At 42.9% G+C, this 17,616-nt stretch overlaps 2 protein-coding genes across 5 annotated transcripts in view; one reads left to right on the top strand and one right to left on the bottom strand.

The window, feature by feature from the left end:
• Positions 1-17,616, top strand: part of DOCK1 (dedicator of cytokinesis 1) — a 272,132-nt gene that overhangs the window by 100,463 nt on the left and 154,053 nt on the right. The window lies entirely within an intron of this gene.
• Positions 1-17,616, bottom strand: part of INSYN2A (inhibitory synaptic factor 2A) — a 41,875-nt gene that overhangs the window by 12,305 nt on the left and 11,954 nt on the right. For both annotated transcript variants that reach the window (XM_090145653.1, XM_090145654.1), the window contains exon 2: positions 15,550-16,654. In XM_090145653.1, coding sequence (XP_090001779.1) covers positions 15,550-16,649 — 1,100 coding nt within the window. In that variant the 5' untranslated portion in view covers positions 16,650-16,654. The remainder of the gene's footprint in view (positions 1-15,549; positions 16,655-17,616) is intronic.

Below are 17,616 nucleotides of genomic sequence, written 5' to 3' on the forward strand. Positions count from 1 at the left end.
CTGGCTCATGTTGTTAAGTTTTTCACCTACTGAGATCCTTAAGTCTTTCTCAGCAGGGCTCTTCTCAAGGAGTTGTTCTCCCAGTCTGTATACATATCTGGGATTACCCTGACCCAAGTGCAAAACTTTGCACTTCGCTTTGTTAAACCTCATTAGGTTCACAAGAGCCCACCTTTCAAATTTATCAAGGTCCTTCAGGATGGCATCCCTTCCTTCTGCTGTATCAACTGCATCCCTCGGCTCGGTGTCATCAGCAAAGTTGCTGAGGATGCACTCGACCCCGTCATTGATAAAGATGTTAAAAAGTACTGGTCCAAGACCAACCCCTGGGGGACACTGCTCATCACCAGCCTCCACATGGACATACACCAGTTGACCACAACCCTCTGGCTGCAACCTTCCAACCAATTCCTTAACTTTCAAATAGTCCACCCTTTGTATCTCTCCAATTTAGAGATAAGGATGTGCTGGAGAACCGCGTTTACTGACCAGTTACTGACAGCACCATGCCTGTAACATTCTAGTTGTCATGAACTCATTGAACATTCATAGGCTGGTTGCTTATTTAACACAAGTTTGGAAAAGACTTCTTAAGATTCCCATGCCCAGCTCCAGCCCATCCCCACCATGCCCTCTGAGCATGTCCCTTAGTGCCACGTCTCCGTGGTTCTTGAAGGTGCTGACCTTTAAATGCACAGTAATCCCAGATATTCAAGTGTTTAAAAACGTGTCTTAATTGATGGTATTTGGCAGGCTCAACCTGATAGAAATGATACTTGGATATAAATATTAAACATGATTTCACTTTTGGATGATCATTCTGAAACCCCAAATTCTCAGCTGGCATGTTTGGCTCTGCTTGCTTTTAGCCTCATTGCCATTCACCAACTACACTGACATGCAATGCTTTTTTCCTACTCTGATGTAATTTATGATAAACTTTTCTAAAAGTAATATTTTCCTCATTGAATATATTCAGCTTTCTCAGAGGTGATTTTTCTTTTGCACAACAGAGAAGTGATGTTGCCTTCCCTGAATTCCCCTTGCTTTGGATTTCTTTGTAGGAAGCCCTTCCTGCCTGGCCTCACAGCACTTGGTTTCTGTAAGGCAGTGTGATAGCTCTGCAGCCAGTTCTGTGTTGTACAAGTGTCACTCCAGTATGAATTCAATTACATACAAACCAAACTGCTTATGAAATAATTCTGTTGTTTTTACCCTAGGGCTTTGGACTTCTACTTGTTTTTATGCAATTATCTACATAAAAACATGCGAAGAATTCATCTACCTGGTGCCAACAGAGATTTTACTGTGAGAATAGTAGTTCTGCATGTAGATCTCATACAGTGAGGCTGGATTTTAAGTGCAGACAGTGAAAAATAGAGCTGGTTAAGATAGTTATCCTCAGTGCTAAGTGGTGGAGCAGTGTGTGAGCACATCTGGGTATCTGGCTGTGCTGTGTGAGATGGAGCATTTTGAATAAAATCCTTCCTTGTCTCCACTTAAAAATAATTTAATAAGATGATTCCAATTTGGAAGAGGTCAGGCTACAGACTGCTCAATTTTTTCTTCACTGGTGAACTCACAGATATTTTTCAGTATTTATTCAAGCCTGTAAAATGTGATGTTTTCCCAGAAAATAAAGATTGCTACAGAACGTTTGTTTTCTTCTTAGAGAACTGAAAGTTGGCTTCGGTCTGCTTGAGGCTCAAAGCAGAGCCCTTCACTCTGCACTGAATGAGATGCCTGGGAGCCAGGAGCTCCCGTCGGCGATGTGCTTTACTTAAAGAGTCTTCAGCGTTCAGCCTTGCAGCTCATTCTGCAGTTTTAATGCAGTGATTTGGGGACTGCTGCATTGGTTTAAGCGTGAGAAGTAGAACATTTCATAACTTGCTTTAGTCTCCCTTTTTTCATCCTTTCTTATAGAAAAAAATAGCAAGAGAAACAGAACAGTGGTAGGCGCAGGGAGATTGATCATTAAATTCATTTGAAAACCCATTTGAAAAAATAAATCAGAGGGACATTTTTATGCCAAAGATTTCACTGTGTAAATGTGCCCTATTGGCTGGGGATGAAGGCTGTGTACCTCATGTGAGCAGACTCCAGACTTGGCCTCCTGGGGAACTCAGTGATTCTTGAGGTCCCTTCCAACCCAAGTCATTCCATGATTTCTGTGGAGCTCACCTGCATACCATTGCTGATGCTGATGCATGCTCATGCTTTGTGGATGTTGAACAGGCAATTTTTCTTTTTTCTTATACACCAAAAAAGTTGTTATTCCCAAAGCTTCATTCTTTGACACCCTGTATTTTGGTTTTGGATGGGTGCGTGCAGGTGGGCCTGGTTAGCCTCGTGCATTACATGATGCTGCATGGTCCAGATACTTGGGGAGGCATGGATGTAGGTTGGTTCGCTGCTGTGGCTGCGTCTAATTAGCTGAGTAACCTTGCAAAGGGTATCTGATCTCCATACTTAGCTTTTCACATGTGGTTGTTATCTCCATTGCGTATTATATGCAGGAGGCTTTCCTTCTATTGCATTTCTTTCAGCATTCTTGGCAGAAGCAGGACTTAACCTCAATTAACACTTCCAAGTATTAAGATATTATAATGAAGAGCAGCCATTTTGCTGACACAGACTGGCAGAAACTAATAATAGGCTGCAGTTTTCAGAGGAGCTGAAGGGAATTACACTCCTAAATCCCTGTGAAAGGCAGAATTTGGGCAGCCGCTTGAGGCACCTTTTGAAAATACCAACTGTAACACATCAAAACTACCTTTGCATGTAAGTCTTTGCTGATACAAATTATAGACTGCACTGAGCTGAGAGAAGGAAGCTTAGAACTGTGTGTGCTGGGTTCCTTCCATTGTTCGGTGAGTAGCTAGTGAGAGAGCACTGATTCACATGTCCTGAGCAACTATTAAAAACAAACAGAAAATCTCCTAAAACAATTTGTGAGGGTAGTTCTGTTACGTCTGGATGTCTTCCATTATCCGCAGGGATATGCAGGGAATACTTCATATTAATTGAGTTACTTAATGGCACGATTTTACAGAAGTGGCTGTGCTTCAGAGTGCATTTATGCTCTGATGGGTATGCTCGTTAGATGATACTGATGCTCATCATGCTTTTATGTACTACTGCCAACAAGGAGGATAAACAGACTTCAAGGATTATTTTTTTGTTGTTGTTGTTTTGAGGCTTTTATTAAAATATAGTGCAACAAATTATCATAAGAAGGCAGTGGGCCTTTGAAGTTGTTCTGAGTGACAGCTCTGGGCAGCGCTGAAGAGCTGGAGAAGCGTGGACCACCATTCTCCTTTGTATGAATGGGTATTGTGTTTCCATGCACTGCCTAGTCCTGCTGGGACAATGTACAGCGTATAGCTAAGCACAGTGATGTTACCTCTGTGTGCAGAATAATGGTTTTAAAATAAACAGTCTAGTGGTGAACTTCTCAAAAGCGGTGTTTCCTACTGTAAAGTATTAAAGCACTAATATGGCTAATAACTGCGCTTCAGGAGAGAATTATCTGTGCTTAATATCAACATAATTTGCTTTTGGCAGAATAGATGGCTTCACTGTGTTCTGAGTATTGTAGTTATCCTCACGACTTGAATAACCATGATATAGCTACACAAACTATTTGATGTGTTTTGCAGATGAAAATATATCCTGCTTAGCCATAGAGTCTTAATCTAAACTAGAAAAGACTTGGCATTACGTTGGGTTGGAAAGCTTTCTCATCTAAACACACTTCTGCCAGCTAAGTCGTGTTTCTGCTGGAATCATATCTGTTTCAGATTCCCTTAAGAAGCTGCACCCAGAGCAGCAATATATACAGATATGCAGATAAAGCACCTTGGATCAGCTGTAAGCTCATAGAAGGGTGTTCTGTGACATCTGCCTGGTAGTTCAGTAGAAAAACTGACTTAGCCTTACTGTTGCTGTATTTCAGTAACATTGAAAATCGCCAATTAAGCGTTTTCATTTAGGAAAGATGTTAGTGCAACCAAATAAATAAAAAAAAATATAGCAGGCTCTTGGCAATCAACTTGATGCTTAAACTTTGTCAGCCTACCTCTTGGTTAACTGAGTTTTTTTATTTTAGAGATGTTCCAGGTTTCTTTTTCTTCTTCTTCCTATGTTTTCAGTTTTCACCTGCAGCTTTTATTCATTAATCTCTGGAGCTTTTTTTTTTTTTTTTTTTTTTTAACTATGATTTATTCATTTCTTGAGTAAAAGCCCTGGGAGTCAGTCCTGGCTGTGTCTCCCAGCAAACATGGGTCTCTTAGTTGCATTTGAGGATCTGCTCACATACAGATCATAGAATCAGACAACTATTGGAAATGACTTCTCAGATCCCCAGCCCCAGCCCACCCCACCATACCCACTGCCCACATCCCCACAGCTATGAACACCTCTATGGACAGTGGCCCCACCAGTCCCTGGGCAGTCTGTGCCATGGCATCACCACTCTTTTGGAGAAGAAATTTTTCCTAATATCTGACCTGAACCCTGCCCAGTGCAACTAAAGGCCATTGTCTCTGGTCCTGTTGCTGTTACCTGAAGAGACCAACTCCCCACCTTGCTACACCAGTTGTGATGAGCAATAAGGTTTCCCCTGAGCCTCCCCTTCTCCAGACTGAACAATTACAGTTTCTTCAGCCAGTCCCCATAAGCTTTGTGCTTCAGACCCTTCATCATTGTGCTCCATCACCCTCCTCTGGACACACTCCAGTGCCTCAATGTCTTTCTTGCAGTGAGGGGCCCAAAACCTAACACAGTGCTTGAGGTGCAGCCAGATGTGACAAAGCAGAGGTTAGCCTCACCAGCAGAGTGGAAGCTCTTGGAATAGAATATTTAGAGCAGCTAGAAAAAAGAGATGCTTTCATGTGCCCTGGGTCAGGTTGGGTTGATTTATGTTGAGTTTAATTTCGTTTGCAATAGCTTGGATGTAGGTAGGGTACAAGTATGAGTAAAGGCCAGCTTTTTCTATGCAGAAAGGACTGTGACCATCCTGTGCCCTCAGCATAGGATGACACACAGGGGTGACTGCAGGGCAGGGAGGGGATTGTCCCCCTCTTCTTTGCCTCTGTGAGACCTCAGCCAGATGTCCAGGCTCAGGGACTCAACGCAAACAGGACATGCAGCTGTTTGAAGGGGTCAAAAGGAGAGCCATGAAGATGCTCAGAGGGCTGGAGCAAATCTGCTATGAAGAAAGGGAGCTGGGAGTGTTCAGCCTGGCAAAGAGAAGGCTCCAGGGAGACCTCATTGCAGCCTTTCAGTGCAGGAAGGGAGACCAGATTGCGGCCTGCCACCTCTGGCTGCCATAGGAATGCTGGGGAGGGCCATAGTAATTCTGGGTACAAATGTTCTAATGTGAAAAAAGCAATAACAAACAAGATAAACAAAGCAAAAAAACCAACCATGCCTAATTTCAGTAACTCATTGTTGAAAGCTGTTTTTAACTGATGGTGGAGGATGAAAGTGGGAATCCTGTGGTAGTCAAATATCAGAACCATTTTCCACTTTTTTTTTTCTTCATATGTATAGGTCTTGATATTATAGGGCTCAAATTATTCATTTGGTCTCTGAAATTACTTTGAAATGTACCGGAGCTCAATAGTGAGATTTTTAGGCTGTTTCCAAGACAGTAGTTTGTTGTTTTTTACTGGATCCTGACAGTTGGAAGCAGATGACTAATTTTCTTTTTGAGGTATTTGCACTGTGGGCGTATGGCATAACTCCCAAGACAGCAATTCAAGTGCTTTCACCCCGTAAATACATTTTTATATTATACTCAGGTTAGTCAGGAAGTGGAGAGTTGTTGTGTTTTTTTCTTTTTTAATGAATGCATTTTAACAGGGTTGCCTTATGATTAAAATATAAAAGAAGCCCAACACCTGAGAATCAAAAGAATTAAAGTTATTTCAAGTGAAATCAGAAAATCTTGAAGGAACCAGAAGCGTTTGAGGCCTAGCCTATCTCTTGAATATCTTTGTGCCTCTGTCACGCCATCAAAAAATGAGAGGGATAATTGAAATGTCAGCTCTGCGTTAATAATAGCTGAGGGAGTTTGTTTGCTGGGGCTGAGTGCTGCTGGGGTGACCACTGAGCTCCCTGCACTGTGGCCATCATCAGCCCTTGTGCACAGAGCATCACAGCACAGGCCCCACTCGGAGCAAAGGGAATCCCATAGGTAGCAGCTAATCTTATGTTTACGGGTGAATAACTGTCTTAAAACACAGCACCTCAGATTTTGCTTGTCTCAGAGTTTTAAATTAGGAAGGATACTAACATGCAGTGTTTCCATGCATAGGAGAAATGAATCTCTGGTGTTCTTTCATAACTTCAGAGCGGCTGAGATTTCAGTGCAAGCTCAAATACTTTGTGTGCATTACATATATAAGCTGATGCTGGCTTACAGTACTGCTACCAGCCATACTGGATGCAAACTGAAGGCTTGCTTAAAATTCTACATATTGCACAGCACTATGACACAAAAAAGACAGTGTGCAGTGGCTGGCCAGTGTTGCTGTTTGTGTAGTGCTCGTGAGAAAGATGGGGGATTGGGAAAAACAGAAGGAAGGACCTTGGAAGCACAGAACTCCTTCTGTTTTAATTCATAGAAGTCCGTGCAAGTTCACAGTACTTTCTGTTTTTTTCATTTCCCTAAATAACAGTAGTTTCAGATTTTACTGCAGTACAGCAGAATCGGTAGAGAAGCAGTTCTGCACTTGCTTGAGCTCTGTGCACAGATGCTCAGCAAGATCCCATCCCTAGAAATTTTCTCTGAGCTCAAGCAGACGATGGCGAAGTAAACAAATCTCATTTACCAAAGAAATGACCGAAGTTGTGCCAGGTTGAACTGTTGTGGGGTATAAATTACCTTGTTAATGTCGAATACCTCTGCTCATCTCTGCAGTTTGGTCTTTCTGATGAATTATTTCACCATGCTCAGCTTCTATTTCATCTTCTTAGGGATAACCAAGAGGGGGAAAAAAGTGCTATACCCAGTACAGTGCTCTGTTCTCTTCTAGTTTATTTGTGCAACAAAAGTAACATGGTGGGAAAATACTGTATTATATTGTTGCACCTGTTTTATGAAGAAAGAGAGTTAGGGGGGTCAGAGGGGTGTCAGTGTCCTGTAGGAGAGCAGCTTTCCTTTACTTGCCCCATGACACGGCCAGGCCCTGTCCTACTGCTCAGTGGAAGGCAAAACCAAACAACCACAGTGAACTTCTGCAGAAAACCTCTGATTTGTCCCCAGTTAAGTATTCCATTAAAGTGCTCATCTACTGTTTGCATCTAACAAGGAAAAGTAGTTCAGTGACTGGGAAGAATAACCTAGACCGGCTGCAGACAGTGAATAGGTTGCCCACGTTGGACTGTTCTGCATCTTTTGAATTGTTTATTTATTTAGTCAGCTGTCTTTTAAATGTCTCTGTATCTGCAAAGCCCAAAACTAAGCCTCAAGAAGATACGAAACAGTGTCATGCCATAATTCCTTACGGGGTCAGCTGAGAGCAGTACCTGGATGATGTGATTGAAGGGAAGGCCAGCAGTGACACAGACGTGGCAGTTGGGGCATGCACAGAGCTCTCCTAAGACTGAGCTGCATTTTTATTCCTTAATTCTGGAACTTGGGTGGCCAGGAGACTTGACAGTTTAAAAATAAAGCACCTCTCTTTGGGCGAGCCTTCCTGCTGGAACTGTCTGTAGTCAGAAGCCATTTTTCTCCAATCAGGATGAAAGATAACCATAGCTCTGGGTAAAGCATGAAGGCTCACAAGTAGGTGTCAATTAGAAATCTGGGGATTAATCTCTCGGAGAACCGACAGCAGTGACAAATTTGACACGATAAAGCTCATTTTGTCTCATTCTTCCATAGATCTGTGACACACTGTTCTCTCTCTAGATTCTGATACTACCGACATTGAAAATGCTGTTATTAAAGGATTATTCTAATTGTGTGAAGTGAAAACTGGTAATTCAGTACCTAAATAACATCCTCTTTTAAAGACTAATTTAGCTGAAAAACTCTCCTTGCAGGTATGCAATTTGGACAGCTCGGTGACAGTTGGAAAAGCTTCCCTTACCATCTGCAGTAATTCATATGGATACATTTAGGGAGAACATTACAGCCTGCTTCACACTTTTTAAAAATCATTCATTGTAAGGCTTTGCTAATTCCACACGTGACCCATGGAAGTTTGTTTGGTGGCACTCACTACTGAGTGCCAATTGATGGAAAGCCTTGAACCTCCTTTGTAAGTTCAGAGCCGCAGAGCCCCGCTGACATGGGGAGGTGAGGTGGTGAGACTTTGTCTTGTTCTAAAAACGGGGTAAGCAGCGACCAGATAGACATCACACAGCCACAGTGAACACTTGAAATGCACAGACACAGTTGGGAAGAGCAGCAGTACGTGCAGCTAACAGCTGGTGCTTTTAGCAAAATGATGTATGTGTTCTGAAACTTGAATTTTCCCACTGTCATTTCTGGAGAGAACAGAGTATAAGTGCTAAGTTTGAATAACTCTGTTATAAAGGCATATCTTGGGGTTTGTTGTTGTGTGTTTTTATTTTAGTTTTATGTGTATCCTACATACTGAATGTTCCTAAGAGTTCATTTTTCATTTTTGTTCACAGCTGTTTGCTTGATGAAAATCTTCTCTTGCTGTATTTCTAATGAAGGATGTTTAGTTGCCATAAGGTGGCTATTATGGTCGGGTTACTTAATGCAGCACTCCGTAAGCATCCATAGTGTCCAGGGATTCTGGAATGTCTATGAACCATTTTGCCCTTGCTTTACATCCACCTTGACAATGTGATCTAAGCTCTGATTATGAGCAATAGAATGAAGTTGTCCACCTCTTACCAAAAAAATCATACACAAAATAAGAGTCCCATCAAGTTTGGGAGATCTATGAACTACAGTCGTACTGCTCTGTGAAATACACATTACGTGACCTTGCACATACAGCTTCAGATTGTTTTCAGAGATCTAATTCAGGAAGCATAATGTGAAGTTACTCCTTGAATGATTCTAGGTCTTGTAATGGTCAGGCTTTTGTTTGTTTTCATTTGGAGTTATGCAGAATTTTAAGTGTGAGGGCTTAAGGATGGTTGTGTGGGCTGGCAGCAGGCATTGAAAGAGTCTCCTCTAGGAAATGTGCAGCTCTGACCTATAAGGAAATCTGTCTCGTGAGCAGTGGAGCTGGGAGCTGTGTCAGCATGCAGCACACAGTGCTCTGCCTGGTTTAACTGGGAAAGGCTGCACTGCTGCTCTACAGCTGCAGCACCACTGTGAGGGCAGGAAAATGGACTTCTGTGGGGTTCTGGTGCTTATCTGGATTTCAGGGAAGGCTAAGTGAGCATCGGAGTGATGAGCTGCAATGAAGAAATGAGCACAGAGCTGAGGGGAGAGAACCTGTAATGCACGCAAAAAAACGTCTTACAACTCCTTTAGCAAACTAACATTGGGAAAGTCTTAAGTCGTCATGGAATGCACTTTGAATACTGCTCACAGTTTATAGTGATAAACCATTCGTGCAATGACAGAAGTTTAGCCCTTCATGAATAGAATTGGCTGCATGCTTAAAAAGGGTAGTAGTGACATGAGTGCCTTAAGAAAAGGAAGAGGACTAGGAAGCACAGAGTGCTCCTCCCTGTACTGTGAATTGGCATGGCAGCAGTAGAATGCTTCACTTTAAGAGTTTGTGGAAACAACAGAAAAAATGATTTATATCTCCCTCTATATAAATCACTTATATATGCTTCTAATATATATATTAAAATATTGAAAAGTACTGTTTTGAATTGCAAAATCTGCAAAGCACCGATTTGTCAGGGAGCCTACAGAGGGGAGGGGAATCAACTCTTGGAAAGGGTAGATAACAGCAGGACGAGGGGAAATGGTTTTAAGTTGAGGGAGGGGAGATTTAGGTTGGACGTCAGGGGGAAATTCTTTACAGAGAGAGTGGTGAGGTGCTGGAACAGCTGCCCAGAGAGGCTGTGGATGCCCCGTCCATCCCTGGAGGTGTTCAAGGCCAGGTTGGATGGGGCCCTGGGCAGCCTGGTCTAGCATTAAATGAGGAGGTTGGTGGCCCTGCATGTGGCAGGGGGGTTGGAGATTCATGATCCTTGAGGTCCCTTCCAACCCTGGCCATTCTGAGATTCTGTGATTGTCAGAAATTATTTTTCCTTAACTCTGGGAAATGCATCTGAAGAGCTTTTGTGTCCCTGCCACAGAAAGGTGAATTGCTACAACCTCCAAGACGTTGTGGTCCATCTAGCTCTATAAACAGTGCAACTCTAAAATATGACAAATGCAGTGATGCTAAAGAGATCAGAAGGAAATTTAGGAGATGCTCTCAGGTAGAGTAACAGGCAGAACAGTTCTGACAGCTCCAGTGGACAAACAGAACCGATATATGTGAAGATCTATAGGTGAAGTTGTGTCTAGCCATCACAGTTCTACGTTCCAAAGGGCTGCTGCTATTGCGTCCTGAAACTTGGCTGCATTAACATGGTGCACAATGTGATGTAATTAGTGCATCACAGATAAAGCTGGCTGTATTCTTTCTGGTTTCCCTATCTTTGTTTGCAGTGCAGCTGTTGCCTTCTTTGAAGCTTATCAACAGATTGCTTTCCTCCATTTTCAGGCTTTCTCTTAGAAACAATTTTCTTAAACTTTACCCGTGCTATGTTTGTAATTGAAAAAGCAAAATGAAACCAGAAAGGTTAAAAAAAAACAAAAAAAAAAACAGTCCCAAACAAAACCATGCCGTATCTTTTCTGCGGCCAGCGCATTACTTCCAAAGGCTGTGCTTTTCAGAGGTTGGATATTTGTAAGCTTTCTGAGCTTACCGTCTTCCGTAGGTGAAATAAAGAACTCGCCTGTAAGAGTATTGGCGTGTGCGTAGGTGGATTGAGTTAGACTGCAGAGGTTGTTATTGCCTTTATTTGCTCTCTCCCCTTCGCCTGAGCTGAATAGCCACTGTGCTTTGGAGTAGCTTCTGAAAAGGGAGAAAAGCAAACAAACTGGGCAATAATTGCTTTGGCTATCTGACTTTCATTTTTCATCATTCTTGAGTCAGGATAAGTTTATGTTCAGTTCTTGTGATCCTGAGAGTGACTGCTTGCAGTATTTGTTAGAACAGAAGTGTTGGGGTAAGGCTGCTCTTTTTCTGCGCTGGATGAAGCCCTCCTCTCCTCCTTCTTTTAACATCCATGCAAACACACGCGGTTTTGCTTCAGTTTGCTGCTTAGAAATGATAATAGGGCACCCAAATATCATGTATTCATTGGAAGGATGCATGCAATGACATTTAAAATCCGTCCATGATTTCATATTCTTTCAAAGCCTCTTTGAATGAGCTCTCTGAACTGCTGGTGTTGTCTGGAACTGCTGCTTTCGTGTTTGTTTCTGAATTCCTGAACCACTCACAAATGAATATAAATCATCACTGAAACAGGTTCATTTAACTCTTGTCTAATATGTAGCATTTGGCCTGGTGCAGTCAAAACACTCTGGCTCATTTTTGTATGGCAAATTGAGTGCTTTGTTTATTAAAATTACTGATTTATTGCATAATAAGAAGTGCCTTGATTACTGTTCCTTCTCACAGTAAGGATTTAAGGGGAAGGTCATTGGTGTTCTCCAGCTGCAAGATATTTTCAGTTATCTGTTCATCTTCTGAGTACTTCTCTTGTTACATATTTCATATGCAGTACCATCGTCAGCCAAGTTTTGAAATCAGTGCCTTGTATTTTGTTTTCACTCCTCTTGACCTAGTGTGGCTCCATACAGGTAAACAGAGCAGAATTTTGGCTTGCTTAACTGAATGCACTGTGTCTGAATACAGGCATGTCTACAGCTCTTAGAGATTGCTAACAGTTTACTAGAAGATAAAGCAAGCATAATTCAGAGCCAATAACTTGTTTTGGGTCTTGGAGCTGCACAGTGCATCATGTAATAATCAGTTCTTTTCCCCCACCTGGAGCTGGAAGCCTGAACGAAAGCTGTAGCTCTGCTACTTCTGTTCATGCATGACTTAAATCAAAGGTTGCTTAATGCCCTTGGCTATGATGTATTTTTGTTGTTGTTGAGACCTCCACATAGAAAGACTGAATCGTTATTTTGCCAAAATGTTATTAAATAATGATGCATGCAAGGAACGTACACTTTTTAATAATCATCTTTGATTGGTGTGTGTGTGGATGTCACAAGCTAGCCATGGTGATTTCTAACCCGTCTGCAGATCTGTGCCGTGCTGTTCAGATAGATTTAATGCATCAAAATTATGCTGCAGTGATGGTAAGAGCTGTGTTTCCTGACAGCCCCAACTTTTCATTCTGTGACCAATAAATTGGAGCGTGGTCCTCACTCAGAGAAGAGAGGACATGATGCGTGCTCAGGGCATCAGGTTTGGGCAGCAGGAGCCCTCTGCCTCTTGTCAGGTGTTAAGGCAAGATGTTCTTTTCTTCCTCCTGTTTTTTCAACTGCTTTTCATCAGAGTTGAGTGCTGTATGTTGCTGCTAATTGCAGATAATGTACTACTGACATTTTGAAAAGTACACGTGGATGATGTTCACCCAAAGGATGATACTGCTATCTTCAGAGATGCAGATACACTTTTGCTGGCATAGACTCATTTAGTGATGAATTGCAGTAATAGCAGTTCAAGACCTACAGCATATTAGTGAAAATGAATTTACTGAGCACCAGTCCCATGACATAACAAGCACTTAAAGAACACTGATTTTCTTGAAGGGAGAAAAATCTGACTGAGAGAGTTAACTATATACTCTATATTTTTTTCCTTTTTTTTTTTCTTTCTTCTTTTTGGCCAGCAGTGCATTATTTGGATGTGTTTCTTGCTGTGTGTTGGAAGGTATTTAATATACATAAGAAATCCAATAGACTGCCATAAACACAGAACACTATTTTTTGTTTTAGTTCCTGGCAGACTTGTATAAGTCTGCCAGGGAAGTAGAGATGAAGCTGTAGTAATTCTTTCATTTTCTTGTTATAAACTGACCTAACAGGAGTCAGGGGCTGTTAAAGGAAGAAATGTCAACACCCTGAAATTGAGAAGATATGTGATAGTTTGTATACGCAGCGGTTGGTCATGGTGGCAAAATGCTGTAGAAATGAATGCGGTAATGGGCAAGAGTTATTGGAAAAAAAGGGCAGAGTACCTTTTATTGAAATGGTTGCCTAATTTGAGGGAAATAAGGATAAAGATACGCTTTCAGTTAATAATGCACCAGTGCTTTGTGTGAGAACAGACGGTTCTTTCAGCTCTGGAATACACTCAGTGGAGAACAGAAGCATCCCGGGCAAAGTGTTGGCCTCCTTTTTGCATCTCCTTGTATATCTCCCAGGTGCTAGGAAGTTAAATGGATCCAGAATACAGGGATTCCTAAAGCAGGAGAAAATGTACAAGCATGCATCTCTCTCCTTTCCTCCATCACCATCCCCACACCCTTCGTGTCTGGCCATGAGGAGGCACATCTGGGACAAGCCCAGGGCATGTGCAGGGGGAGCTGGAAGAGCTTTGCTGCTCTTTCTAAGTTTTGAGGCATTTCAATGCCCTTGTATTTAAAACAAACCTTCATTTGAAGGCTTACTTTGATTTGTAGATATTTTGCCTTCAGTTTTTATAATTAACCTCCAGTGCTGGTATAACTGCCACTGGTTATGATTTTGCAGTTAACATCAAAGAATCAGTAAAACATCTTAATTGCCTCTTTCACACACCAGAAATGAGTTCAAAACGTGATGTATCTTTGGGTGGTGGGGAAGGACCGTTTCACCATTGCCACGTAACCTATGGGGAAAAAGTAAAGGAGTGCTACTAAATAGGCTTTTTGATCAAATATAATACAGCCTTGTAGACTCTTACACTGATGTCTGTACATAAGAGGCAGTACAGTCTTGTGAAGGACTGGGATTCACAGACAGTCCCACTGTTTTAGAGCTTATACAAGCTACAGCTTTCTTTGGTTAGCAGCTTCGGAGGGACGATTTGAAGATATCAGCAACCATTTTAGTTTGAGCAAGACCTCTTTTGTGCTGAGGGCATGGATGCCATTCAGATGCTGGGTACATGAAATTGGTCAGCTGTAAAATTAAAAACAAGTATTTGTGGGATGTGCATTCTAGTATCGTTGAGAAAACAAAAAAAAAAATGACATGTAGGTGTATGGAGGGAACACATATTTATAGCAGGTCACTCTGTGGTGGGTGGGTGTGTGTTTCATACTCGCAGGGTTCAAAATGGTCAGATCATGAGTTACGACCGAGAAATATTTTTCTGTGTCTTGTGATTTGACAAGCATCGTGTCACAGAATCATAGAATGGCTGGGGTTGGAACAGACCTCAAGGATCATCACTTCTTTCCCGTTTAGTTTTGTAAGTTAATAAAGCTAGAGGAATACTTTTTCAGAATAACTATGAAAAAATAAAAGTCCGCATGTTGCTTTCAGCTGGAGCAAGAAGGTTCCCAGCCCAAAGATCTGGGAACTGACACAGTATTTTCAAAGCACTATGACTAGCTCTAGAACAAGCTAAAAATGCTAAGGTGCTGTTAAAGAATTTGTCCAAACATCTAAGATTATTTTTCTCAATACTTAGGGCTAACCAGATCCTTTCCACACTCCTAGAGGAAAAATTAAGTTACAAATCTAAGATGTATGTTTTTGACTGAAATTTAAGGACATACTGCCTTAAGTAGCAAGATCCACTGGCTTCTGATTTTAAGATCCAGATTTCTTCTGATAAATCATAACTTAATAGTGCATGCACATTCTGAATGGATCTGCTGAATAAGTATTAGCAGCTAAGTCTAAAAAATGTTCTAGAGAATGCAGGAGACAGGCTGAGCTCTCAGTGAGGACTGCATTGTGTTACAGGAACCAGTGCTTGTGATGCATTCAGAGCTGATGGCAGTTACGTAAGTTAGGGGTGAACAGAACTTTTTCTTTTGTCCTTAAGAGTTTATCATGCATAGAAAAGTACGAATGCTACAAAGACTTGATACTCCAAGTTCTTATTCCGTTTTCTTAAACATTTCAGAAAGTGAAAGCAAAGCAAACAGAATTCGTGTGCGAGTTGCATCAGGAGTTATAATACTCTGCCTGTCTGTTAAGTTCTTACACAGTGAGGATTCTCCCTCCTGTTCCTCATGCCATGTCAGGTTGCTGCCTTAAATCCTGGCTTAGGAGGAGCTGCTTCCGAGCTTGTGAGAAAGCTGTGCAGGAGCTCTGGGGCTCAGCTCATTACATCCCCATGTATTTTGAGCAGCAGAGGTACAGTGTAAGCTTTCCCTACGTGACAACCTAAGGACACTGTGCTGTGATGTGCAGATAGCAATCCGCTCATGCAGCCCGCAGGCTCTCTAGGACTCCCAGCATTACAGCTGAGTGATAGGAGGTGAATTTGGTGCTGTGCAGAGGGGCACCGGACTGCTGATGGGAACCGACATGAGCAAAATCCACCACAGCGCGTACAGGAGAAAGCATTTAAACCAGTTCGTACTCACCCTTCTCTGTGAGCTTCTCCTTTCTCTAGCTCCTGTATAACACCCAACAACACTTTGATGGTTTCCTGACTCGAGCTGATCAAATTTTCCATCATCTGAAGCTGCGCTTTCAAGTCCACAACTTCCGTGTGAGGCACGATTTGTTGGCATTCCTCGCTCAGGGCGACGGCAGCCTGGCAGGGCTGCGCAGCCTCCATGGGCGCCGCGTTCACCTGCAGGCCCCGCTCGCTACATTCGCTGGCCCGGCACTGCGCCTGTGACGGGCAGGCGGCCGCATCTCCCGCCTGGGCCTGCACGCCATTCAGATGCACGGTCCTCTTTTTGTCCTCCTCGCCCGCCGGGCACAGTGACCAGTCGGGCTCGGGATGCGAGGCGTCCGGGCCGCCTGCCGGCAGGTAGACAGTGGCCACTTCCGTCTTAAACACCCTCCCGTGGAGGGGCTGGCCCGGCTCCTCGGCTCCCGGCTTGCCCTTGCCGGGCTCGGCCGCGTCGAGGAGGCTGCAGCCGTGCAGCTCAGTGCCCTGCCAGGTCCAGGCTGCGCCGGGCCCCGCGCTCGCCCGCTCGCCCACGTGGGAGATGAACTCGGCCGTCTGCAGGCTGCCGGCCTTCTTGCCCCACTGACTGCCGTCCTCCGAGCTCCTGCTGTCCTTCTCCTTAATGTCTATCAGGAAGCCGTTGTTTTCACTCTTAAAGGTGTCAACAGCCGAGGCGCTTTTAATGATATTCCCTTTTTTCCGGTCCAAAGGAAAGGTCTGGTAACACTTCTTGAGATCGGGGGATGTCTGAACTCCTGTGCTCTTGGTGACGTTGGGGATGGACCTCCGGGCAGGCACCGTCATGTACTTGCGATACGCCGTTTTGTAGGAAACGGGCTTGGCTTCTCTTTTGTCTGTATCCTGGGTGGTGGAGAGCTGCTTGTCCCGCTGCTCGTTCTGGGCCTCGCAGATATCCTTAAATCTCACCTGCAGGGCTTTGTTGCGTTTCTTTATCTGCCGGTTGGGATCCAGTGCATATTTCATCTCCAAAGCGAGCGAAGCTGCGGGCTCAACTTCGCTTTCCGAGGTGGTGAGTAAGCATTTGCTGGGCTCCTTACTCACCATGATGCCTGCATTAAAAACAGTTCAAAAAGAAAAAGCCTTCTGTTACAACAGAAATAGCAGTTACTCACAAAACTTGCAAGATGTGAGCTGCGTCCCCGTGTTCTGACTGAAATGCCCGGCACCCTCAACCCTTTTAGCTCCATTCCCTTAATTAAGTCACGGGTTTTCACATTAGATGTTGCTAGAAGTGTTGAACTGACATTGCTTTTTACAGTATGCTCGCTTACAAGGTGAGTTGTTCTCGGTTCCTCCATGTAATACATCTGCATCTTCGCGAGGGGGTTCTCTAATTTCTCATTCCAGCTGTCATTATCTGGATTTTCTTTAAGTCTACCTCACAGCTAAACCTACAGTCTGGGTGTGGATGAATTATCAGCAAGTGGTTGGTACTGCTGCATGCGTAAACTTTATGATCTAAGGAAGTTGGTGGAAGAAGTCAGCAGTGTGTAAATTAATTTTGCTTCAAATGCAAAACAACCCACTTTAACCAGAAGCACTAATATACCTTTGTAACAGAGCTTCTTATCCCCAAAGATCCTAAAGCACTAAAAAATAAGGGAAAAAAAAACAACAAAAAACCCTGTGATGAGTCACAGCAATGACTTAATCTTCTATTGAAATATGAGCACCTCCTCAAGGATGAAAAGATGTCAACTGCTTAACACAGCACAGAGCAAAAAAAAAAAAACCCCAACAGCTCTATCTCTGCACAGATCATGTGGGATCTGTAGTAACTGGATGGTTAAGACCTCATTTTTACACTTCATTTGAAGTTGTCATTTTTAGTCTCCTATTGCACAAATTCCTCCCTAACGCTGAAATTTACTGAATTAGTAAATTCTCACTTAATCCAGGTATTCTGCACATATCTCCTATTTCAACACTGATGTGCCTTCAGAGGGACCCAGACTAAAATATAAAATGAGTATAGGGACTTTCAGGTATGGTATATCTGAAATACGCTTTT

The sequence above is a fragment of the Phasianus colchicus genome, chromosome 8 (genome assembly GCF_987193195.1).
Source record: "Phasianus colchicus chromosome 8, bPhaCol1.hap1.1, whole genome shotgun sequence".
In the NCBI taxonomy this organism is placed as follows: domain Eukaryota; kingdom Metazoa; phylum Chordata; class Aves; order Galliformes; family Phasianidae; genus Phasianus; species Phasianus colchicus.